Raw genomic sequence first — 24,645 nt, 5'->3', positions numbered from 1 at the left:
GCCGTTTCGGATTGGATGTTTGTCATATTATATTCCGAACTTCATTCTCATTGGTTTCTCGATGGATGCGGGAAGTGGTTAAATCCTCGCACACCATTTCACTGTATTGTCCTCGGGCTCTCTCTTATGTCCTTCCGGTTGCATGCTTTGGTTTGGGGCAGAGCCCACTTTTATCTCCTGACTCCTGGCCGGATATCTATCCATATCTCCCAAGCGCTGCTGCCCTCTGGTCTTTGAAGTTGAGTTTCCAGTTTCCCCTCTCCTTGCACTCTCATTGTGTAATTTCAATGCCTTATCCGGATTCGGGTTCTTGGGTATATCCCGTACCCACCAAATTCTTGCCCTGTGACGCTGATTTCCGTTTATTCCATAGGGATGCATCATCCCCAAGTCCTCATACGAACTGCTATGCTGTCGCTGTTGTCGGAGCATAGGCGATTCGAGCGTGCTCACGTACAGATTCAACTTCTTCTTTCTCGGCTTCGTATGTTGTTTTGTTGAAGTAGCCCCCACTCTCTCGCTTGTCGTATTCGATTTCAAATCGCGTATCTATATAGTCAAGTGCGTCGTTCTCGAAGACAACACGCTCGAATAGGTCCTGAAAGAACCGCCGTGGCGCGAGGCGATAGTGGTACAGACTTTGAAGTTTGAATACCTCCAGATAAAGTTCCGGCTTCTGGAAATACTCTGGGGCCTCTCCAAACATCCTGGAGCCACAAGAATCAGCCGATGAGTCTCACTTGATCGGCTCACGGATTTTTCTTTGACTGAATCGACTCTCAGTGCCCGAGTCATTTGCATTATGGCCGTGTGAATAAATTGTTGTATAGTCTCGCCCTTACCGTGACAGAACTTTGGTCGATGTCATTCCGCTGCCATAGCTGTGAATGTGGTTGCTCATGTTTCCAATGTGCCGAATAACCTCCTCCTCAAGGTCATCCAGTGCGTAAGATGGCTGTATCGACTGAACCAAATGCATTGCCCACGAGCCTTCGTATTTGTCCACTGGAATCTGCCAATAGTTACCGCAATGACGAGCGATAACATTAGCCTGTGGGTCGCTGGATCACAGCATTGACGGTCATCAGTACCTGTAGAAACCGACTGGGATCCGATGGGATGCATGACTCTGATTTGATGCGTCCAAAGGTCGAGTTGACTGTCTCCCACTGGCAGTGCAGCAGAGATTCAGCACCGTTGGCCGTCTTCGAAATAAGGCCAATAACAAAGTAGGCCGTTCTGTCATCGAAACCATTGCGACATGAGCACAAGGCGGCGTGATACAACGTAGCGTGCCCACATATGACAATTTACCCTTTCAAAGACAGGATTGGCGACTCTTCCGCTATTTTTGTGATATGCTGTATGATTTGAGCTTCTTGAAGTAGTTCAAGACCATATTTGGTCGAGCCAATGTTGCCCTGTAATAGCGAGCGATCAGATCTATCCTCCGACCATTTCAAAGAAGCACAGCCACACTTCCCCTCCCACAACCTTGGTTGGAGCTGGTATCCACGCCAGCTCTGTTGCTTTCGAGAATATGCTCGACATACCACTGCCCAGAGAGCGGCCTTCAACCTTATCAAATGATTGCTATCGAGATCTGGCACAAGACCAAATTTTCGCACATAGTTTGCAAGGACATCAAAGTGTCCCGTCTCTCGGAGATGTCGAGTTCCCTCCTCAGTTTTAGTGAGTTGACCATAAAAATGGAGTTGTGCTCTTGCATCGCTGTTGTAGAATATCGAGAGTGAAGTCAGGGTAACGACCATTGATCGCTTTGATGTCTTTGATCCACTCTTTGGCACTGATATCTTTCCCTCCCTTCTTCCATTCACTCAATCAACTCATCAAAGACGAGAGCATACACATTTTCCATGGAGTTTTCATTCGTCGACTCTGCTTGAACTTGACAGCGATGAAGCGTGCGGTCGAGTGATAATTCCACGCTGACAACATAACTCATGTTCTTGAACTTTTTGGGACGATGGAGACATGCGGGTGTATGGTTGGAAAGCTGTGGTCGGTATACTGTCGTCATACGGGGTCATATTCAGGTAACAGAGCACAATGCGACCGACCTCAAACCATTCCGTAATTTTCTGTTGAACGTATCCAAGCTGGTGCAGGTAGCTAAAGCCAGACGACACACCCAGGACTCTGATAGATATTGGATCGGCAATCAGTTGAGGAGTTGGATTGGTCGGTCACCTCATTCAAGTTGCCCAATTCATTCCTTGGTACAGGCCAAGGTTGCGACAGACATCTTTGATTAATGATCGTTGTTCATTCGCCCCTCGCCTCTGATATGCACACCTCAATAGTATCGGCTCAGCATTGGCTTCCAACAGCTCCAACTTTGGCTTCAGCTCTATCACTGTCTCCAGACTGTTTGCTTGTTCACACGCAAGTTTGAGGGCCACAGATGTCTTCTCACGAATATCGACTGATGGATCGTATATCTACTTCCAGTTGCACCCGGGATCGAATTCATTGAATAATATAAGGTTAATAACATAGCGATGATGACGGCATCCTCGCCCATGGGTTCCGCTTCTTATTGACCCTTGCGTAATTCGGCGATTGCAATCCAAGATCGGAGATGTTCGTTTTTGCTCCAGCTTGTCTCGCTCTCATTTGACACAGATTCTCTCTTGATCCTTCGATGGATGATGTTGCGGTACCCCTCTCCTCATGATCCTACCTGTGGGACCATCAAGCGGACGCCCCAGTCGGAGAATCCCTCGGCGCCGTCGCGTAGTAGGTTGCACAGCAGCTCCGTTGCATAAAGTCGCATTTCCTGCGGTCAGATGGCCGCGCGTTAGCTGGGTTTCGATTCGCAGAAGACAGAAGACTGTAATCAAGGCTCGATGGCACACCTTGTTTCCGGATGTGAGGACCTTTGAGAGAATGATCCGAGGATGCCCTTCGCTGCAGTCGCAAACCGGATTAGAGAGGAAGGGTTGTTGCTGCGACAGCAAGCCTGCAATTTCGAGAATCACCCACACATCGTAGTTCATATTGCTAAGCATCAGCTTGACCAAATCTTCTCGGCCACGGAGCTCGGTGATTTTGTAGAGTACCGTGAAGACTCGAAAGCGTTCGAGGAGTCTATTGATTCCATGGGTCCGAGGATTCACATATTCGTCAATATACACAATCAAGCAAGCACTTCCAAGCAAATCCAAGATCGCGGCAAAGTGCTTCAAGAACTATTATTTCTTACCCTATGCCACCGGAATGCTTCATCAGCACCCCCAGCATGTTGATGTACTCTGGCGTGAGTGACTTTTCCATTCGATCCTTTCCAAAGAGGGAATCTGCAAACAATTGCCCGTTGCCCTATTGATGTACAAGGCACAAAGCCATAAGGACAGCTTCCAAACCTTAGTAAGAGCAAGACTTTGTTCACCGTATGAGATCGTAAATCTCCAGGAACAGACCCATTGCCTACGCTCTGATAGGTCTATCACAAATCAAATTTGCATCTTGATCCCACATGGACCTCAAGAGCTTCGACCAATCCATCTATCGGGTGTACCAACGTGTACCCGACCAAACAAGCGCATTCCTGAACTCAGCCGTGCCCTCAAATGAGAAGCAAGCTCCAGAGCAAAACCTACCGGATCAAGGAGTCTTACAGACTCGACGATCTCTTGAAGAATTCTGGACTCCATTAAGGCTCGTTGTCCTTCGGTTGTTTGCAAGAGTAAAATAAGCACGTCACTTGCAATTGACGAAAACTTTTGCGACCCCTGGCACCATCGATATTCAAACATCATTTGGTGAGATCAGTGACCTTTTTTCGAATCTTGGCTGATAATTGATGGATGTTGCCGACGTCGCCCACAGCTCTCGGTCATCCAATCACTATCTTATCGCATCGTGGAACCCCAGAATAATCAAAGCCACAACTGTCTCTGAGCTGCTTGCCGTTTCCTTCGCAAATGCAATGCTAATCTGTCGCCGCATTGGCATCGATTGGCTCTACGCCTCTAATCCCCCACCATGATAGTTTTTTATCTGCCGCGCAGTTGAAGAGGAGTGGCCATCGTCCACCATGACCTACCTTGCTCTTTTTGATATCCGAAAATTGATGTGTGCTGGGACGGAAGAAGGCAAGGAGTCTTCTGACAAACTTTGTGTTTTTGATCGTGTCGTCTAGTCGGCGAAGATTCTTGAGCGGGCCTTGGATGAGCTGCGAAATTGCATCCCAGTTCCACTGAGGATACTCTTTCGTCCCAATCACCTTGAATAGTAAGGATTGCCGTCAATACCGTGGCTATAGGATGGAAGTTTTCTCTATAACGTCACTCTTCATACCTCGGACTCGTTTAAAAGATTACGAAAGTGTGCATCATCCATGAAGAGACCCATTTTTGTGCGCATGTCTTCCAACTGACGTGACGAAGCTGCGCCATATTCTTCGTGGTGGCTCCTAGGACAAACATATATCATCGTCGGTGGTAGATGAACAGCCGATGTTCCGCAAAATGGAACATGTGTTAATGTGACAGCAATTGAATGAGTGGGATGTCTGCTTTGGACCTTCTCGCACCCAGTCATTACTGGCCTAGGTGTCGAGATCCTACTCGCTATGGGCAGTTTTCTTCGGATGCCACGTGGTCGTGGGTAGACTCCTACCTGCGCGAGTCCTCAGACATATTCAGCAACTTGTCTTTGTTCTGTAGAAATCTGTCCATATGCGAGAGGGCCAGAGTTGCACGATATCGCTGTTTCTCATCCCCAAAATCAGAGGCCACCTGGAAGAGCGACGACAGGGATTGAATCCTGATTGCAACCGAAGCTGGTAACAGCCGATGAGCGAGGGCCAGGATCTGGCCGATGAGAATCGTTGCCCGTGTCGAGATGGCCTTTCCAGCTGAGGACTTGATGACTTCGATCAGCGCCTACAATCATAGATCGGATTAAAATGCCATTATGGCGGCAAGGGCGGCCATTGCGATCTTGAACGTGCTCCTTGATCACACTGCTCTACCTCTAGAACGCCGACTTCAATGAAAGCAGTCAAGAGCATGGTCATGTACATGTCCACTAGATTGGATTCATCCTGGCTCGTCTCGGCGACCTCAGCTTGCCTTGGGGGTCGATCAAGAGCGACAGGGAACTGGCCTGCATACGGGCGCAAACAACCAGCGTACAGCTGTCAGTAATTTTTGCCTTTACATAACAATGCGGTGCCGCCTTACGTTTCTGTATACTGTTTTCTGGTGATCCCAGAACTCTCGAATGACAGTTGCATGTCACATTTGCTGATCCGTAAGCGCTCACGATGGGACTTCCAATATGGCCATCCAAGCACCGAGGAGCTGCCGCCTGTCGACATCGTATCCATGACTCACCTGGGTGCTTGCGAGATGCAACATATTCCGGAAACCACTGCGGAATATCGACCCTAAAGATATCAAACAACATATCCAATACCAGCTTCTATCTCCAGATATTTCAATCAAAGTCCAAGAGTTAGAAAGCGTATACCAAGGCAAGAGTGAGTTGACTTCAGTGCAGAAACCCATAATGTCTGTGGTGGGTGTGATCCTCCACTCCTCCATTCGTAGAGACGTGCCCTTACCCGAATGTCGTCCATTGGCATTTGTAGTGCATTCACGATCGACCGGATCGCCAGCTTGTTATTTGTGCAAAGATAAATGAGTCCGGTCCACGACTTGAGAAGCTTGATGATTGACATGGATGAGGCCGCCAATCGATCCTCTTGAGTCTGGATGCCCATCGAGAAGGCATCCATAAAACAGGACACGATGACCTGGACCACAAGTAAACCTCATTAGCCTCTTCCAAAGGTCGAATATTGGCTGCAATTATCCTCAACCACGTTGCAATATTACCTCGGCTTCGGTGGACAATCGAACATACTTTCTCGTCGACGGCCGATCCAGCAAATAGAGGACAGTTTTGACGACAATATCATTGAGCTGTTTTGGTCCTTCAGCCAGTGCCAGACATATTGCCTTCATTCCGCCGCAGTATGTAACAATCTTGGCGTTACGTATTGCTGGATATACCGAGAGTTCCAAGGGGCGCATTAGGCAAAGCAACATCGACACAACCCGACTCCAGCGCGGTTGTGCTGTACACTGGTCAACTTGTCATACATCTCCACCAGAATCATCGCCCAAATCCGTGGACTCTTGAAAACAAAGGCTCTTCGGCTCACCTATCTCGCACAGGGTCTCAAGGCAAACGTTGCGAAAGCTCTCATCTGCTTGACCAACAATTGAGACGAGAATTCGAACGATGCTCTGCGGAATATAATCCGCGCCTTCCGGGACATCGATGATGGACCGAATCAACTTGATGGCGTGGACGCGCTCCTCGTCGAACCGAATGTCGCGAGTCAAGCTCCTGAATGTGGGTCCGAGAGAGCATATGGCATCGGATTAAGGACCAGAATAGTGTGCTTCAGCGCCAATGTGCTGAACAAAATAACTTCAGGAAAGACGGCGTCTATGCCGCCAAGGGACTGCATTTCCCACTGTGCCTCACATCCCCACAAACAGCTCACGCGGTACTCGTGACACTGACGATGAGCATGGCAATCTCACCGCCACTGCGCCCTCCCACGCCGCGGAGCGAGCATAGATTACCTGACGATGAAAATATCTAGCCGGTATTCGAAGAAGAGCTTGATGATGCGGAGCCCGGTGGTCATATGCCTCAGCGCCCGATAGCCATACATTCGAAGCTCCTTTGAGGGATCCAAAACACAGGCCCTCAAGCTGCACCCCATGACCATCATGGATGCAACGTGGTAAAAATGGAGGTCAGATCGGTGGGCCAAGCTCGGGAGATGGGCTCCAGAAACATCGCGCCGAAGGGCCATCATCAATGTGCACGCAACTTGGATTGGTTACAGGCGCCCAGTGTGAGGCTCCTCCGTATCCGTGGATGCAGGGTCAAGGCAGCTCAACTCACCTCCGAACAGACTCTTCAAGTGGGAAATTCGTTGCGAGATCAATATCACCGACCTTCTTCATGAGCTTCACCAAACTTGTGACCGCATCAACACGCACCTCCCTTTTCTGCTGAGGATCGCGGATTTTGGCCAACAAATCCGAGCTGCTGTAGAGTACCACTGGCAGATATTCGTTGTATTCCCGAAACCAGCGACATATCTGTCAACGGGGTTTCCAGGGCATTGGCTGGGCATTGACTGGGGCATTGACTGGACATGCAGGCTGAGCAAGCCAACCGAACCGGATATACCGAACGGACTATACCGAGCCGCCACTGAGCCGGCCGAACCGCGGAGTGCTGGCCACAGTACAATCTCCGAACACGCCATACCTTTTCTCTCCTCTTTCTTGATGGTCGTCGAAGGCGGTGACAAGTCTGTTTCGGAAGCCTGGTTCGGCCGACCAGAATGTGCCTTGCTTTCCCTCTCAAACACGGTGCGGCGATGCTCATCGAGCATCCGAGCGAGAGCATCGAATTTCGCATCGGCGGCGATGTACTGGGCCTCGACCTCCTGACGATTGATGGACCCGCCAGTCTTTGGATCGTTGGCGGCGGCCAAGAGTTTTTCGGCAGCTGATGGTCGAGAGGCAAGCAAGAAATGAGTCCGTCGATGCGATGATAACGGACGTTGATTAATCTCCCCAGCCAGAGACCGGCCGCCACCTTCTGCCCATGAATTGAGAGCGATGGGATCTGAGCCTGTATCTCCGAGCCGCTGTCATCGCCTCAGCCTAACCTGTTTTGAGCTTGAGCTGGGTAACAAGCTCCTCCTCGATCTTGTGAAGCTGGAGAGGAAACGAAAGAGATTAGCCGTCGAATACGAGCCTTGAGCGCTCAAGTGAGCACATCGCACAAATTGGCAATGATGCAGCAGTCTTTGTTTCCTACTCTATCCGCATCCATGGCGAGCAGCTATGGCGCCTGCACAATAGGCTCCGTCAATTCGCCCCAAAGCCAATGACAATATGTAGAGGCGGCCGGTGGGTGTCGGCTTCTAGTGGCTTCCAGTGACTGCTCGAGGTGTCGGGCGAGGCTGTTGTGGCGAAACGCTTGCCAGGAAAGAGTTGAGTGGACGGCAGAGGACAAGGCGAGGCCGATGAAGAACAGGAGGAGGCGACAGACGCGAGGCGACCACCCCGGTCGAAACACCCAGGGAGCAGCATCGCCAGCTGCAGGACGCTGGACTGGCTGTGGCGCAGGCGATTGACGCTGTCACATGACCGAGAAGAGCCCTCGCCTGTTCTCGCTCATGCCGAACCGCCCGCGGCGCGGTCTCTGTCTGTTTCGGTCCAGCTCGATCGCCGCAACGCCCTCGCTGCCCATATTGCGCTATGGACAAATACCAGGTTGGTCGGCACGCTCCAGCACTCGGAAGGACTGGGGCGAGGACTGCCGTGTCCTTGATTTCGGGACACGGCTTCGATACCCGCCATGCAGGTGCACCGCCATCCGTCGGCCTGTTTCGGGGCATTAATCTGGGAATGGCGGCTTGATGGCGATACCGACAACGCACCGACTCCACGATTGGGACCGGGCAGCGCATCCAACTCCCACCCCCATGACAAGAAGCAGCACTGCGGTCCATCTTGAGCAGTAGGGGCAGCAGCAGCGGCAGTGGCACGACGCCGGCTTTCCCCCCCCCCGATGGCGGATCGGGTCGATTTTGATAGCGACGCAGGACTCGCAGAAGCAGTGCTCTGTGTTGTAGGAGATGGATATAACCACGGCAACAGAAATTGCCGTTGCTCGTCATAACCATCACCGTTTCTTGTTGCCGGATCGAACACAACCATTGCGCAACCCCCTCGCGGAACACAGAAAATCGACAAGCTGGGCGAAGGCAAGTTGGTTACCATGGAAGCTCGAGTTGGTGTCAGAACATGAATTATCCGGTCCACGCTTTCTGAAGCACTTGTGTTAATTCATGATCCCTGGCCTGGGGATCTTTCCCATGTATGTTTGACAAATCAATCTGCAGGAACTTATGGGATTGTATACAAGGCCCAAAACAAGCTGACCGGCGACATCGTGGCTCTGAAGCGAGTAAGCTCAGTTTCTATCGAATTTGTGGAGATATGGAAAGATCCCTTGGCAGTTCGAATACGCTAACACTGGCTGAGATGCCATTGCGAGACGGCAGACGGATGTTTGGATTGGCGCTCGACGTTTGGCGTGGGTGGACGACGCCTATTTAGCCTCTGGAATACCATGCATGTGTATCATGGGCCATCTGTACCGTTGTTGGATAGGGACTCATGCAATTGCCACCTGAGTCCCATGGCTCATTATCGTTGAGTCGCTATATCTGTTCGTGCTCCACACTTGTTTGACATCACACTGTGTGGCTGTGTGTACACCAGACGCTCTGATATGAATAATCTTTCCCTGCCACTCCACCACACCGACTCTACTGTAGATAAGGCTCGACAATGAGGAAGAGGCGAGTTGCGCTCCACAGTCAGCATGATGGCTCTATTGGCAAATTTCGGTGCCGAACAGCTTACACTGATTTAACGTGCCATTCATATGCTCAGGGCGTACCATGCACAGGTAGATACCGGGATACCGTAATCCTCCGGCCGTCGATCAGACTGGTGATTCCTGATTACATCTGTGCAACCCACCTTTGCCGATAGCCATCAGGGAGATATCACTCTTGAAGGAGTTACGGCATCCAAATATTGTCCGGTGAGGCGCCAGCAACAAGCTTATCTACACAGCTGCTTGCACCAGCACTGTTGCCAGCGGCTAACCGGCTATCGACGACAGCCTGTATGACGTCATTCACACGGAAAAAAAGTTGACCTTGGTGTTCGAGTTTATGGACTCGGACCTGAAGAAATTCTTGGACATGAGCAACGGGGATATTGATGTGCCCACAATCAAGGTACGGTTCTAGTTGGATAAATGCGGCATCGGGTGGAGCGATGTCGCTTCTCATACTCTCTGCTCTGCTCTGCTCTGCTCTGCTCTGCCGGCCCTCTAGAATCTCATGTACCAGCTGATGCGCGGAATCGACTACTGTCACCAAAACCGAGTTCTGCACCGCGATCTCAAGCCTCAGTATGTCCACTCGGCTCAGATGCACAGTTTAAGCCGGCAATAGTCTTGGAGAGTCACCAGAGAATGCAGATGTGTTGCGCATCATCATGATTTTGGCTCCGATAGTGGACGCGTCGCTCGTGTCGTGATAACGAACCAAGTCTCTATTTTGATCGTGCAATCGTCTCCACTAGAAATCTTTTGATCCATAAGCGATCAGAGCTCAAGCTTGCAGATTTCGGACTGGCCCGTGCTTTTGGAATTCCAGGTAGTGCATTAGGCTGATGACATCAGATCTCGCAACATCGACAACCACTCAGATATACGCGGCCCGCCATGTAGCATGTCCCATAATACTGCCGGTCTCCTTCGCGGCAGATCGAAGATTGCCATCCATTCAAACTTGCTCACGTTTACTCTTCCCTCGGGCCGCGGTTTAGTGCGCAGCTACTCTCACGAGGTCGTGACCCTCTGGTACCGCTCACCGGATGTGCTGATGGGCTCTCGACAATATTCAACGTCAATTGACATGTGGTCAGCTGGATGCATCATGGCCGAAATGGCAACGGGTAAGGCCCGACACTGCCGCCACACTCATCGGTGGCACTCTGATTTCTATCCGCCACATCAAGCTCACCGTTGAGCGCGCATCACTCACTTTGTTTCCTCGGCTTCCAGGCCGCCCCCTCTTCATGGGCACATCTGTAAAGGACCAACTCCACAAGATATTCAAAATCACAGGCACACCCGACGAAAAGGTACCAGTGCGCAGAGTGCCAGTTGTCTCGTTGTGAGACCTGTGATCAAACAGATGCACTGGCAAATCAATGAATGTAATTCCATCAAACTCTTACCCATTTCAACACTTAGACGTGGCCGAAAATCACAGAGCTGCCAGACTGGAAGGTATTTGAAACTGCCGAGCGCTCGTTTGCGCCGATCTATAACGCGATAGGAGTCATCCTAAGATCTAAGCACGCACGATTTTGCCGGAGCTCCTGCGATGAAGGGCTCTTTCTGAATATCGTTCACTGGGTTGCACCTCGACAGTTGGGCTTTCCGATCTTTACCAAGGTGAAACTTGACGCCCTGTTCCCCAAGCTCGACGCCAATGGAATCGATTTACTATCGAGGCTGATAGAATGCCAGCCAGAGAAGCGTATATCTGCCGAGAAGGCCCTTCAGCGTAAGGAGGCTTTTTGGTTTGCAGAACACCCGGTTCGAGACAGGAGCTTGTCCAGCTGCGGCAAAACCTAATTCGCAACATTTTTTTTGACGAAAACACAGATCCGTTCTTTGATGACCTGCGACACGAGTAAGCCTGGCTGAATATATATCACAATTCTACAGACTCCATCGGGCGTGTTCGTGAATGCAAGCGCCCAGTCAGCTGGCTTGCTGGTTTCTTCCTGTTGGTCTTTCAAAAACGATTGGCATCGACCTTTTTATCGTGGCGACTGTAGCTGTCTATTCTGAGAGCTACAGCCAGCTCGTGGTATGCGATTCCGTGGGTCATATGAGCTACTCCACCGTTGGGCCTGTGAGCATTCCAACAAAGACGAACTTGGATACAGTGGCTTACGACATCAGCGGGCAGAGTGTAAGTCTATGAGCCTTCATCTCAAAGGGACCACTGATGAACACTGTCCACTGCTTATCGCTCTCAAGCATGATATGTGAGCGCTCAGTTTACGATTCGTTCCTGGCCCTGCGTCTACTGTTATTTGCCGGGACCGGGACCGGACTGGTATAAAATTTGTCCCTGATGGCAAGATAGCTCACTCTGGCTGCAGTCACCAAGCTTCATTGATCCGTCACAAATGAATCAGTGGTTGCATTCGTCACTCTCATCCCCTTTGCCATCATTCTCAAGGACTCTGCTTCGGCTGCCTTTGGAGCTGAGGGGCCGTGACCCGAGGTCCAAAGGCTGAGTATGCGCAAGAATCCAGGGATGCTGTGCGACTTGATCAAGAGTCAAGCGGTCATGAGGCTCCTTTTGGAGAAGCTTGCCGAGAGTGAAAATAAGAGAGCCGATTCACAAGTGGTTAGATCTCCGCGCCGTCTGTAGGGTTGCCCAAGCTGACCCGACAACGCCTCGTGGCCACTGAACATCGACGCCTACCCCGATAATGAGATCCTGAGCCGCCGGAGACACATGAGCAGGGAAGAGGATGTCGATGTTTTGAATGCGCTGAAATGTGACCTGCTGCTTCTCGTTCGCAAAAGGTGCATCCCCGACAAGAAACTCGTAGCATAGGACACCCAGAGCCCAGATATCGACACCAGCATCGTGGCTCTGATTTCGAGCAACAAGCTCGGGAGCAAGGTAGTCCACAGTGCCGCAGAACGTTTTCCTCCTAAGGTCGACCACGGACGTGCTTTTAGTCGGATATCGCCCCCATAATATGGCCGCTCAATGGGCCACGGCAAGATCCAGAAAGTCATGTTTGCGGTGGGACAAGCAGATGCAATACTCGCGCTGGAGCCTGACCTGGCGTTTGGCGCATGGATAGACCAACCAAAGTCTGCAAGTTTGATTTCGCCACCAATGCCAAGGAGCATATTCTCTAGTAAAGCAGGCCAAGATCGGTCGAGCCACGAAAGGGCGCGGTCAGGGCTGTGTCCTTTCGACGGACCCGGAAGTAGCAGTCTCCTACCTGGCTTAATGTCGCGATGAATGACATTTTTCTTGTGCAGGTACTTGAGGGCACTTGCCATCTGTGCAATGTACTGATGATGGCGTGAATATTAATCAATCTCAGTCAGCTTGATACCCGACGAAAAGGTGGAACCGGCCGTCTATGAGTCTCAGACCCTCGCTCTCGTGCTAAGCAGGCCGGTACCTACTTTGGCGGCAACATGCTCTTTGAATCGACGATGCTTTTGCAGGACATCGAACAGCTCGCCTCCAGATGCATATTCCAAGATCAGGTAAACCCTCTTGGAGTCATAAAAATAGCCATAGAGCCTCAGGATGTTCTCATGTCTTGTCGAGGGGAAGCGCGCAACCGGTCTGCTTTAGCGGCCGAGACGTCATATTCTCGTGCCGTTGAGCGTAATCGCGAGCCTACAGTGACCTTTGACTTCAGATCCCTCAAATAGTCATGCTTCTCACCTTAGATTTGTTTGAATCTCGATCTCTCGACGCAGCTGCTTCTCGACCTTGTATTTTGTGATTTCGTCCTTGTACAGAATCTTCAGAGCTACTACATATCCGCTCTGCTTCTCTCGCGCCAGGTAGACCCGCCCAAATTTGCCGCGGCCCAGGGGCTTGCCAATGTCAAAGTCATCGATCGACCATGAGCGCTCCATCGACGAGATGTTCAGACTGTGGCGCACCGAAGCACTTTCAGAGTTGGGAGCGTCCTCCGTCGGGGCCATAGAGGGCTGTGAGGCCAGAGCCTGGGTCGGATCGGAAGCATCTTGAGGCAAGCTCGTCTTCTGTGTCGACGAGGTGGTCATTGTCGACGCTGCCGCGCTCTTCGTATGCGCAAGCGGCCGATGCAATGGAGCAAGTCCGGCTGTTGGCGGCAACTTGTATCCAGAGGCCTGGACAGCAGCACCGGCTCTTCTCTGTGAGGCCTGTTGCGATACGGGCTTGGCGCTCGTGGTTGAATGACTACTTGGCTGGGTGTCATCAGCAATATTGACCTTGTGAGGATTTTGCTGCAACGGCGCCGCTTTACCCGATGCACTCGCAGCGACCGCGAGTCTGTTGATCTGCGCAAGTTGATCAGGATGAGATACGCTCAGTGCTCGGTCGCGCACATTGAAGGCTCGGAGGTGTCCTTGCCGCGAGATCGGAAAGTGGGATGCAAGCAAAGTCCTCGTAGATGGGTTTGCTGGAGGAGCGCTTCCGCTTGCGTTTATCTACATCCATCGACCTGTGGAGAAAGTGCAGGGGCGATCCCACCCAACTTGCCCTGTGGTACTCGGCCGTGTTCTCCTTGAGATGAGTATGTCGCAGATGCGAGGCCAGGGCCTTGATGGATGCCTGGGCTGCGCCTCTGGGATCACTTGGCTCTGCAGGTCGGGGAGGCATGGCTCTTGTCGACACTGGCGAGCTGGCTGGTATGATGCGGCGGCCGTTGTCGATGTCGGCAACGCCCAAACCAAAGGCCAGGATGGCGGCGGGTGGGTGTCAGGAGCGGGATCGCGGAGCCCAAATCCGGCCGATATTGATCCGGGCCTGCGTCGTGAGCCCTGCGAGCCCTTGCGAGCCCTTGCCCTGCCTCTGCCAGCCCCAGCCCCGTAGCCGTGCCCGCCTCGTCCTGGGCGTCCTGCGTGGCCCACCATCAGACTCCCCTGCCCCAGCACCCGGCAAATCCGTCGCCGCCATGTCTTCGACAGCCGATCAAGAGCGCCAGGAAAAGCTGCTTGCCGCAAAGCGCATGGTAGGCGCCAGCGATATTGCGGCGACAGCTCGCCTGCGCTTGCTATCCAACAGAGCCGCTTCGTGCAGAGATCCTGCTTGACCCAGAGCGCCGTGCATCTACTTGTGTGTGGAAGCATCACCACCACACTGCCGGCCCACCATGCTCTTCGCTCACGCCACAAATACCCGCTTGCCTTTATAAGCTCAAGTCCTTCCAGAAGAAGCAGCGCGCGGTCATGTCGCCCTCTCCTGTGAGCGACCCACTGCCTGCTGAGCTTCAAGCAATCCAAGCCCAGTCGCCAACACTCTCTCCAGGCCTTGCGTCTCATGTTCGTCGTTACCGGCTGTGTTTCTTTTCGCATCCCTGAATTTACATCCATGATTGTGCAAGCAGGGTTTCCATTTTTTTCGATCCAATTCTGGAGCAGCTTGTGTTCTCGCGGCTTGCCATCTCACTCGTTTCTTCGATAGCCCCCTCCTCCATCAGCATCATTTCAGCCTGATGCTTCCACCGAAGGCTCGCCCAGACCGCATTCGATCATCGAGGTAGCCAGAGTACACGAATTGCCATGAAATTTATACGAGCCTTACCTTACACCCGCTCGCTTCTTGGCTCGCTTACCGTGACGGACACGATCAGCCTGCCCTATCCCTGCCCACCAATGCAACTGTGCATCCTACTGCATCCTACTGCCTCCTCGAGCATCGTCTTGCCTCATCCAGTCCTCGTGTCTCCTCGTGTGTCCTCCCTTTCCCATATGTCTTGGAATTTGTCGTTGTTTGTGTCCAACTCATGGGGGCAGTTGCATGAGCCCGTGATCTGTTTCATATGCTGACCAGCCCCTGGGCATCTTGCTACAGCCTTCCCTTCAATCTCGGAGCCCTCTGTCAAGCACCACGTCACCCTCATTTGCACCCGTTCTCGAGTTCGCTCAGCCTTCCCAGTCTTCTCTTGCTCAGTCACATCTTCAAACGATAAATGCGCTGATTGAGGAACGGTCGCGCCTGGAGCAAAAAAGCAACGCCCTCATATCGGAGAAGCATCATCTCTTGAATGAAAAAATTGCCCTGGAGCAGTATCTGCTGCAAATTCAAAGCGAGTTGCAGACCCTAAAGGACGAGAAGAGTCCACAGATTGACCATTCTCAGGATCTTTCTGTCATGAAGCTGGAGCTCCAGCATGCCCAGCAAGATGTTCTCTTACTGAATCAGGAATACCAGCAGCTCGCAGAAAAATGCAAAATCCAAGCCACCGCCAATATTCGGCTGGAGACTGAGAAACTCGCCTTGCTTGAGAGGCTTCGAATACAAGACGAGCGCCTAACCGCTATCTCTGCTGAGGAGCCCGGTCGTGGCGCAGAAATAGCGCACCAAGTTGCGGAGCTGGAGCAAGCATTGCACAAAGCACAGACAGAAACCAATGTCTGGCGTGAGCGCCTTGAATCCACAATTGCAGAGGTACGGCTATCGACAAGAACAGTGCTACTGGACTGAATTGCGTCTATGTAGAATCCGAAACGATGTCTGGATGCTAACGGGCTGGATAACATCAACATGACTGTGCGGTGCGTCAAGTTTGCTGATACGAGTGGCTCCATGGCCCACACTAACATCTTGCTTGTTCCGCGCAGCTCGAATCGGCTCGGCGAGGTTTCGATAACGAAGCCATAGTCTTTCGCCAAGTCGAGGAAGAGAACGAAGGGCTTCGGGTCAAATACGCTCTCGAGACCGACGCGAAGCTCTTCCTTGAAGCGCGTGTTCAGGATTTGGAATTTGCATTAACATCAACGACCCAACAGCTTCAAGACAAACACGAGCTGCTGGGCTCTACGCAAGTCCGACTGCTTGAACTTGAGCAGTCCATGGCCGAGAGAGAGTCCACTTCCGTTGAGTTTGACAAGCTTCGCAAACGCTGGCTTGAAGATATGGAGTCCAAGGTGAAACTGAACGATACGCTGACGGAAATGACTGAGAAGGTCTCCAGGCTCTATGCAGAGAACAAAAGCCTCGTATTTCAGCTTGGCGAGCTGCGAGAGCGTCATATCGCTATCAACGACGAGAAAGCTGCGCTTGCCAGCGAACTAGAAACAGAGAGGCGGCGCATCCAACGGCAAGTCCCTTCTCAATCTCTGTCGATCGGAGACAAGCCAGTTGAATACGGCTCTTAGCTCGAGTCGCTTCATACTAACTATTTCATGGTGACTCTGCCAACAGATACCTTCTGGAGCTTGAGTCGCTACAAGCCCTCCGAGACCAAAAACTCCTCGAGAATGCTTCAATAACTAGCCAGCTGCCTGCCGACTCACCCGCTGACTTGGATTCCGAGCACCCGGCAACCGCCCTCGACAAAGCATTGGACGGATCGGCAGCAAGCCAAGAGTTAAAACAGGCATCTGGTAGCCTGGTAGGAGATTCTGGCGAAGCTGACGAACTCTCGGCCATGAAAGCCTCCCTAAAACAGTACAAACACCAACTCGGGGAAGTAATTAAAACGAATCAAGTCTTGTCCAGCGAGTTGGATAAGGAGCGGAAACTCAACGTCCTTCTTTCCGGTAGGCTAATACTGCATATAGTGAAATCGCTACTGCAGTGTCGTTCACGTTTACCGTCGCAGCTAATTGCCACATTTTCTCGTTAACAGCCGAAGTCGACGCCCTGCCCGACTACATCCAACTCTATCACCAAGAGCGACGGGCGCTGATCCAACAGCTGCGCAAGTTTGTTGTTCGGATTCAAAGGGATGGCCACCTTGATCCCAGCGCCATCCCTAGTGCCTTATTGAGCGCCAGCCTTGACGGTCGTCCTGCCTCGATATCGCATCAGCAAGAACCAGCCAAGATCCTGATAACCCCAACTCAGAGCATTGCCCGAGTGATCTCGCTGGAGCAACATTCGAAGGAGAGAGCAGAAAACAAACAATCGAATGCAATTCACCAGACCGCCAACAATGACCATGGCCACCACGACCGCCACGACCATGACCATGACCATGTCCACGACCACCACGATCACCACCACGATCACGATCACGACCACCGCGACCACCGCGACCACCACGACCACCACGACAGCCGCCACGGCCATGATCACGACCATTATTACGAGCCTCACGATCACAGTCACGATCATAGCCATGATCACAGTCAGGACCATAGTGAAAAGGATCAAGACCTCATTCGTGGTCCCTTGTCCCCTGGACAGCATGCTATTACTCGCGAGATGGTTGAAAAGGAGCAGCTTCAGCGCGAAGATTTGCTCAGAAGAGCCCAGGAAGCTATTCGAAACGGTGTTGTAAAGGGAATGCTCATCAACGGAGATGTTCGCGATTTCACTGGCTGTCGGAGTTGCACCGGCAAGGCTTTTGTTCTGTGATCGCCTGGGAACCCTCCTGTTCGGCGCAGCAAGCCCGAAGCTTGTTAGGAAATGTACCATACTCCGTGCGCTCGAGGACACGGACATGATTGTGGATCCGCGAGTCGCTCTTTGGTTACATCATAGAGAGCTTCCATTTGATGGCTGGTTGATGCGAATCGATTGTGTCACTACTACCACTGTTGCAGCCAATCGATATGAATAGATTTGCAGCGTTCAAAAATGAGGCGGGGCATCCTCCTTGTTGGGATCATTTGTTGGGACGACAATACACGGCAATAATCATCCACCCACGGAAGCAAGTCACGGAAAATGGCTCCACGCCTCGTCGCCTGATGCTTTCCGACTATCTCGAGCCGCTCCTTCACTGCCCATCACCATCGCAGTGGGTAACAGGGAGCAGCCAGGACACTCCCCACCGGGCCATACATAAGGCATGTCATTAAGTCGACAAGGATCTCTCTGTCGACGTGTTCGTTGGCGTTGGATCATTCATCTGGTTGGGCCACCGCACTTTCCCGGTGTTCGCTGATGGCGTGAGCATCTTCAAGCCCAGGTGATGATTTATCCACGCCGGCCGCGGTACTGATGATACCTGAGCCGGAAGGATTTTGGGCTGCGTTGCCGACCGATCCCGACTGCCCGTTCATGAAATCCCGATGTTAGCTCAGTAGCCCCCCACGATAGCCCCGCTCTATCGACTGCCTTTCGGGATATAACGAGGACACCACTGCTATCACGTATCGCATTCGGGAACGGCTATAGTAACCACCGACCTTGGCATTGGAGGTACTGCCCAGCTTGGTCATGGCCTCCGAGAGTTCACTAAAGGTCGGCACAGAGGTCGGCGGCGTTAATAGTACTGTGCAATAGCTTGTGGACAGTGCGAGATGTCTGCAGTCCTGCTTATGCTCCAAATAGTTGGTCGAGGCATATCAAGTAGCAAAGGCATCGGCTTACTTGTATTCGCTGATGAGAAAGAGATACTGCTCTTCCTTCTCGCGCAGGGCCGCCTCTGTTTTGGTGAGCTCTTCCTGCTTCTGTGCCAGATCTTTCTCAAGCTGGGTGGCGCGCTCGCGAATTCTTCGGAGTTCGCTTTCGGCTTCTCTGTACCCATCGTCAAGCTTTTCATGTAGCTGGCGCGGAACATAATCCATTTCGAGTGCTCGCTCTAATGCTTTGATATCGACATATCGTGCCTCGTTATCTGCTTCGAGATTAGCGATGCGCCCCTCATAGACGGTGATGGGATCCTCGCCAATAGCATGACGTCGAATACTTGAGTCTTTGAGCACTGCCTCGAGTATCACAGCATCGTCAGTGCGGATGGAAAGCAGACCAAGTAAGCAGCCTCGTTCTTGGCTTGATATCGCTTTCATCTTCGATCTGAAAGACCTCTATGTTTTGCTATGATGCTCTGCAATGTATGCTCTCGGGCAGCAATTCGCGACATGGGGCATTGTGAAGAGCAAGCTTACGTATTTCATCCTTCCTTTTCTCCTGGAACACCGATGCCGGCAAATATCCAGCGTAGAGAGAGAGCTTGCGCTTAAGCTCGGACTTGAGGCTGGCGGTGTATCAAATGAAGGCCAGCGTTCCAATTACCACTTGTGGCTGAAAAGCACGTGCAGCGGCCGCCGGAGCTGCCCAGTTCTCGGTGTGCTGAATGGTGCAGACATCACTCACAATTGATTCTCGGCTTGTGTAAAATCATGTATGCAGGAGATTGCAATTTCAGCACAACTTTCATTATTGGTTGGCCATGCGCGCGACTAAGAGCATCACCGGCTGCTATCGCCGTCTTACCATCCAGTCGATCCGTCTCCTCCTCCAGTTTGATACACTTCCTGCGCTCATACTTCAGCAACAGTCTGTTTTCGTTTTGACTCAGCAACTTTTGAACTTTTGATCGCAAAAAGTCTCGTTCTTTTTCATCATACTTGTATGTGGCAATGACTCTATCGTATTCTCGCTGGATACGCCGAGCCATGCATAAGTAATGACGCAACATGCCCATGACTGACAGCGAGCATACAGCGACAGCAGGCCAGCACAGAACGACGACAGCACCCTCACTTTGATCTCTGCGAGCAAAGGCCCATAAGTTCTAAACTCGGCGATCACTTGGTCAAAGCAGACACTGTAGATCTGAAGACGCCTCAGATCTGGCCCGGAGCCGTCGCACCCTAGCGCTCTGATTTCCTAGTTTCAGCAGCGAGTCGCGAGGGAGAAGAGCGGAGATGCTGATTCAGCGACAATCCATCCTGCCCGCATTTCCTCCGATTGCATGGTCACAATGCCTCGCAGCATGGCCCACCGGGATCATGTGTGCGCCTACCGTTTGAACATAGTCCTGGAGCTCGGCAAGGCGATCGGCCTTGGCAAAACTTCCCTGCCTGTATTTCCAAGATCCCTCGACGACCTTTTCGTCAATCGTTTTGAGTGTTTGGTACTGGTCCGATTTGGTGAAGCTTGTGTGGTAACTCGGGATAAAGCGCCGAGTCTTCTTCAGTTCCATCGCGACATTAGTGACATCGCGAGGTTTGTGCGGCTCCACATTTGCGGGTGCTTCGTGCTGGGCTTTCTCCTTGGCCTCCATCAGCTTAACGGGATCGTATTGCTCAAGCACCTGATGAATACCATCTCCACTTGGAATCAGCGATGTATCATCCGGCGCAATATCGGGCCTATCGGGCATCGGCGGACCTGTGGCCTGACTGTAGGTCTCTGAATGAGCCGAGCGTGCTTTGATCGGCGCTGCTCGTGAGTCTCGTGCAGAGCTCGATTTTCCAGAGACAGGCTTCTGGGCGATGGTGCAGCTGCCGGAGCCTGTTTGAGTGCGAGGGCGTGAGGGAACACTGTTGGCTGCCGATGCGGTTGCGGTCCTTGGCCCAGGCACGACTTTGGAAAGCGGATCAATGCCCTTGACCTCATCGAATGTGGTGTTCATTTTTCGAACGCTCATGGGCCCGCGGGAGAGCGAGTCAATATCCTTTTTCTGGGCCACAACCAGTCGATCCAGATATGTGTTGAGTGTCCGCGGCGGCTGTGTCCGCGATTTCGCTGTGCCTTTGCTGTGGGTGTGGAGGGTGGCTTTGACTTTGTGGCTTTTCTTGGGAATCAGCCCAACTCTTTCGGTGAGATGCCCAGTTTCATTCCAGGTGTTGGTAATGGCTCTCCATCTCTGTGCAGGGGTGGATTATTTTTCGAAGGGGTGGCGATGGATAGTAGGGTGCTTAGACTGGCAAGTGCGATTTCTTGGAACGCAGAGCCCACGATATTCGAAAAAACGGTCAGCCCGCTGCCAACACGAACTTGAGGAGCCAACAAACCCCCGTACCTGGATATCCGAGCGCACCGAATCCGTGTTCGCTTCCATGTTTCTGGGCTTGGAGGTGCAATTCAACCGAAAGGAATCGCAAGAGCATCTGGCTCAGAACACCTTGACCTCGCCCAAACGCAACTTTCAAATGGAGCGGCACATCCCGGAACGAGAGCACCGAAACGGCTTGGGAATGCGGATTGGCGGTGTGGCGTGCCGAGAGGGGTTTACACAAACTTACACTCTTTGTCCAGGGGAATCCCTCCGTATTCCTCCTCCCCCCTGAACAAAGTGCTGTATGAGATAACTCGCGTTCAACCCAGCCTTATACAATGAAAGCGTTCTCCTCGACAGCCCCCGAGTGAAGACCTCCGGCCGCTCCCTGGTCTCCGCAATCGACCTGCCCACAGTGATCTGTTTTATTGCATATGGCTTTGCTAGACACAGGCCACCACAGATTACATGCTCGTTCCAATGGGACAGTGCATCGTTTGCTCATGTGTCATGTGTAACGGCTGAAACGATGGACTACAGGTGAGAGCTTCGTCTGCGATCTGAACGGTACGCCCAAGCGGCCATGTATCGACCCGAGACTTCAGTTCTTGTCCGTCATATATAGGAAAAGTACGCTTTGTTCTGCATGATGAGGTTTCCGTCGACAAAGTAGAAACTATCGGAGATGGTTTCATTTGGGCATTTCATCATTTCTTGAACTGAACAGGTTGCGCCGACGAATGTGTGATTTGTGAACAAGCTTGAAGAGTAATTTGAATTCGTCTAAGCAATTTCGCCCAACCAACTCCATACTTACTTGTCCTAGCATCAAGTGAAGGAACCTGTGTTGGATAATCACGAGTCAGAATAGATGAGGCTATCATTCTGGAGGCGGATAGGACATGCCGCGCAACCGCGTAGCTCCGTAAATCCGCAATAGCCGCATTACTGCTTGGTGTTCGATACCGAGGCGGTGAGCGGAGGCAAGGCACTGCTGGTGAGGCCGTCAACAAACCTCATATATGTTTTCCCATGTATTGACGCTATTTGGGATCTAAGAACAATCAAATGTCAATGAATTTCGGGCACGGACGATCGTGCACTACCGGAACGACGAGTGCGAATCCAGCACAGTATCGGATACGGACACCGAATCCAAAATCAAAGTCGAAAGACTTGATCAGCTTGCCACGAAAGTAATGTCTCTCGATCATTCGAAATCCCTTCAGCTCCTGAGGACCAACTGCAAAAGTGAGTCTAGCCCGATGCCAAAGCGTGATTCAATTCGTGGATATATTTGAGGTCAATGGCAATGCACTGTAAAGGCACACATTCTGTCGACACAGCCGAGACGCATACTAAAGTGACATGCCAGCTCCCTCGCAGTACCGGGATCAAGCAAGAGTCACTTCGATTCCGAGGGCAACGATAACCAGGTTAGCTCACCGAGTTCCGATTCGCTTCGCCTTCAGAAAATCTCGGTCAAATTTGTAGTGGACCATTCGAATCTCATCTCCACTTGAAAGGTGAATCGAGAATCGAATCGGTACTCTGTATAATATTGGAGTCGCAGCGACACGTCGCGAGAGCGTGTTGTGACTATCACACGAGATGCCGCAGCTTACCATCCAGCGTCGAGCTCGGCCCAGTCGATGGGGATATCCGGTCGGGCAATGTCAAAATACACCTGAGAGGAATGTCTGAGTTATTGGGAGTGTGTTATTGGCGATAGAATTTGCCAATCGGAGATTAACCTTGTCGTTTGCGACATCTCGGATATTGAACTGGAGAAACTGTCGGGTGAGAGATTAACAACGGGTCAGAATGGTTTCCAGGAGCTGCATATCCCACACTAGTCAACGAAAACGCGGCCACAGGTAGCTGGTGGACGAAAACAAAGCTGGTTTCAGTGCAAGTCACCTGGATGTGCCGGTTGGCAGATATCGGGCAGAGAAACTGTATGCAGAAGGCTCTGTAAGCAAGGAACTCATAAAGCCACGAGAGAAATCGCGGAAGCGATCGACGGCTGTAAATGCGGCAGCCGATGTAGCATACTCCCACAGTCGGCTTCGTGAGTCTGGTGTCGGATGAGGCCGATTCATGGGAGATCAATAGGCAAGAGTATCATGATAAGTCCAGAAAGCGCGATGGAGACGTCACCGAATGATGCGTGATGCCCGCGACCGAGATCGGAGTCTCTCAAAGACGACCCCTGTGACAGCCGAGCATGATTTGAGGCACAACTTCAGGGTGCCATCGGCCACGGGAGTACCGAAGGGCAGGATGCGAAAACGCGTAATCATGGCTGCAAAGTCGGGGCGTCGGCAAACCTACTTGGAGACCGACTCTGGAGTGATCTTATCGCCCTTGACCAAAGATTTGGAGACTGGCTTCATTTTGAGAGAAGGCTTGAAGGAGTTCATGGAGGCGATATTATCGATGGGAGTATGATGAATGCTCGGCGGTGAAGCAAGGAAAAAATGGAGCCGGACCGCAGATCAACTAGTTGCTAGTGAGTGATTGGGGCACGAATGGTCGCGGCCTCATTTCGAAAGTACACTTTATTCAGAAAAAAACGGGACACCACAGCCGCTTCCATGAACATGTAGTATGTGCTGTGCTTCCGTCAAGCAAAGCCACAATAAATAAAACAGATCACTTTGGCAGCCTCCGAGTGAAGACCGCCGGTCGCTCTCCGATCTTCACAATCGACCTGCACACTGTGATCATGTTGCGCGCCGCATTGACGTCGCGATTCCACACTGTCCGGCAGCTGGGATTCTTGCAGCTCCTGACAAAGTGGGAATTCGCAACACTGGGCGCATCGAGTCCTTCCAACCGAACTGGCTCCAGGCACTTGGAGCACACTTGCGAGGTGTTGAACTCGTTCGTCGAGACTACCTTGACGCTTCCATGATGGTGATTGGGACGGCGTCGGTGGTGCTCGAATTGCTCAAAGTACCGAGCAAACCGCTGCCTCCGAGGGCTGGATGCATAGCCCTTGCCTTGGCGCCATGACGCATTGCCAAAGGCGATCACCACATCGGTCCGTATCGGGGCGTGCTTCAGGACGGCCTTGCACATCCTGTCGACGGCCACTTGGCGCCTCTTGTGGCCCGTGAAGCGATGGTGACGGGCCTTCTTGCCAAGGTGGAAGTCGAGCTGCACCCGAAGCTCCGGTCGCAGGACATGGGTGAGATGGACTTTGAAGGCCTCCGAGGACGACACCTTGGGCGAGGGAGTGGTTGACATCCAGGTCTCGATGCTGAGTCGATACTTCATGGTGTTGTGCCACTTGGTGTTGGACGTATGGCCACACATGTGCTGGTAGTGGCCATTGGAGAACGAGACCACCTCGTCTTGGTGGCCCGGTGCTTGGATGACCGCCGTGAAGATGGGGCCGACTCCAGGATCGATGCCAATCCAAGTGGTGCGGTTGGGGTCTGGGTCGCCGATGTGGGCCTGGATACGCTGCTCGGCAGTCGGAGGAGGCTCGATGGTCTCGGTGTGATCGGTTCGAGGCAGAAACTTGACGAGACCGATG

The 24,645-nt window shown here is 52.1% G+C and overlaps 6 protein-coding genes across 6 annotated transcripts; 2 read left to right on the top strand and 4 right to left on the bottom strand.

Annotated features, from left to right (window-relative positions):
* Positions 1–321: 321 nt before the first annotated feature.
* BJ171DRAFT_260189 (Rapamycin-insensitive companion of mTOR, N-term-domain-containing protein) lies at positions 322–8,112 on the bottom strand. Its single transcript, XM_053106772.1, has 26 exons — positions 7,885–8,112; positions 7,733–7,781; positions 7,327–7,569; positions 6,955–7,114; positions 6,627–6,758; positions 6,197–6,384; positions 5,868–6,034; positions 5,594–5,785; positions 5,364–5,451; positions 5,000–5,133; positions 4,645–4,910; positions 4,324–4,438; positions 4,070–4,249; positions 3,624–3,755; positions 3,227–3,342; positions 3,007–3,111; positions 2,880–2,931; positions 2,705–2,800; positions 2,317–2,462; positions 2,082–2,160; positions 1,869–1,975; positions 1,554–1,731; positions 1,315–1,421; positions 1,092–1,239; positions 843–1,012; positions 322–707 (listed from the first exon to the last, which is right to left on the bottom strand). Exons 1-26 carry the CDS (start codon positions 7,897–7,899, stop codon positions 407–409), a joined length of 3,666 nt encoding a protein of 1,221 aa, XP_052970127.1. The 5' UTR covers positions 7,900–8,112; the 3' UTR covers positions 322–406.
* Positions 8,113–8,283: 171 nt separating this feature from the next.
* On the top strand, positions 8,284–11,506 carry BJ171DRAFT_492514 (kinase-like domain-containing protein). Its single transcript, XM_053109826.1, has 14 exons — positions 8,284–8,342; positions 8,815–8,836; positions 8,975–9,039; positions 9,413–9,436; positions 9,531–9,546; positions 9,633–9,684; positions 9,766–9,883; positions 9,983–10,059; positions 10,233–10,306; positions 10,479–10,607; positions 10,717–10,796; positions 10,909–10,944; positions 11,089–11,224; positions 11,326–11,506. The coding sequence occupies exons 1-14, from the start codon at positions 8,328–8,330 to the stop codon at positions 11,355–11,357; spliced, it is 876 nt and encodes a 291-aa protein (XP_052970126.1). The 5' UTR covers positions 8,284–8,327; the 3' UTR covers positions 11,358–11,506.
* Positions 11,507–11,530: 24 nt separating this feature from the next.
* On the bottom strand, positions 11,531–14,171 carry BJ171DRAFT_492505 (aurora-related kinase 1). Its single transcript, XM_053109825.1, has 7 exons — positions 13,961–14,171; positions 13,154–13,758; positions 12,886–13,024; positions 12,696–12,768; positions 12,530–12,605; positions 12,161–12,395; positions 11,531–12,043 (listed from the first exon to the last, which is right to left on the bottom strand). The coding sequence occupies exons 1-7, from the start codon at positions 14,078–14,080 to the stop codon at positions 11,864–11,866; spliced, it is 1,428 nt and encodes a 475-aa protein (XP_052970125.1). The 5' UTR covers positions 14,081–14,171; the 3' UTR covers positions 11,531–11,863.
* Positions 14,172–14,352: 181 nt separating this feature from the next.
* BJ171DRAFT_492501 (uncharacterized protein) lies at positions 14,353–18,063 on the top strand. Its single transcript, XM_053109824.1, has 7 exons — positions 14,353–14,432; positions 14,617–14,742; positions 14,885–14,959; positions 15,275–15,871; positions 16,045–16,523; positions 16,628–16,965; positions 17,055–18,063. Exons 1-7 carry the CDS (start codon positions 14,376–14,378, stop codon positions 17,783–17,785), a joined length of 2,403 nt encoding a protein of 800 aa, XP_052970124.1. The 5' UTR covers positions 14,353–14,375; the 3' UTR covers positions 17,786–18,063.
* Positions 17,885–21,164, bottom strand: BJ171DRAFT_636555 (uncharacterized protein; the record flags this gene model as incomplete). The annotated part of the gene is made up of 9 exons (XM_053115720.1): positions 17,885–18,423; positions 18,562–18,610; positions 18,746–19,079; positions 19,264–19,352; positions 19,472–19,484; positions 19,592–19,757; positions 19,862–19,987; positions 20,124–20,969; positions 21,126–21,164. 9 exons carry the CDS (start codon positions 21,162–21,164, stop codon positions 18,274–18,276), a joined length of 1,812 nt encoding a protein of 603 aa, XP_052970123.1. The 3' UTR covers positions 17,885–18,273.
* Positions 21,165–21,558: 394 nt separating this feature from the next.
* On the bottom strand, positions 21,559–22,872 carry BJ171DRAFT_561375 (delta subunit of GMP phosphodiesterase; the record flags this gene model as incomplete). The annotated part of the gene is made up of 7 exons (XM_053113234.1): positions 21,559–21,820; positions 21,919–21,943; positions 22,117–22,155; positions 22,250–22,358; positions 22,548–22,619; positions 22,727–22,801; positions 22,856–22,872. 7 exons carry the CDS (start codon positions 22,870–22,872, stop codon positions 21,717–21,719), a joined length of 441 nt encoding a protein of 146 aa, XP_052970122.1. The 3' UTR covers positions 21,559–21,716.
* Between the last annotated feature and the right edge of the window lie 1,773 nt (positions 22,873–24,645).

This window comes from Polychytrium aggregatum (assembly GCF_025602895.1).
Source record: "Polychytrium aggregatum strain JEL109 chromosome Unknown BJ171scaffold_6, whole genome shotgun sequence".
NCBI lineage: Eukaryota > Fungi > Chytridiomycota > Chytridiomycetes > Polychytriales > Polychytrium > Polychytrium aggregatum.
The sequence above is the reverse complement of the archived record's forward strand: the minus strand, read 5'-3'. Positions and strand labels throughout refer to the sequence as shown.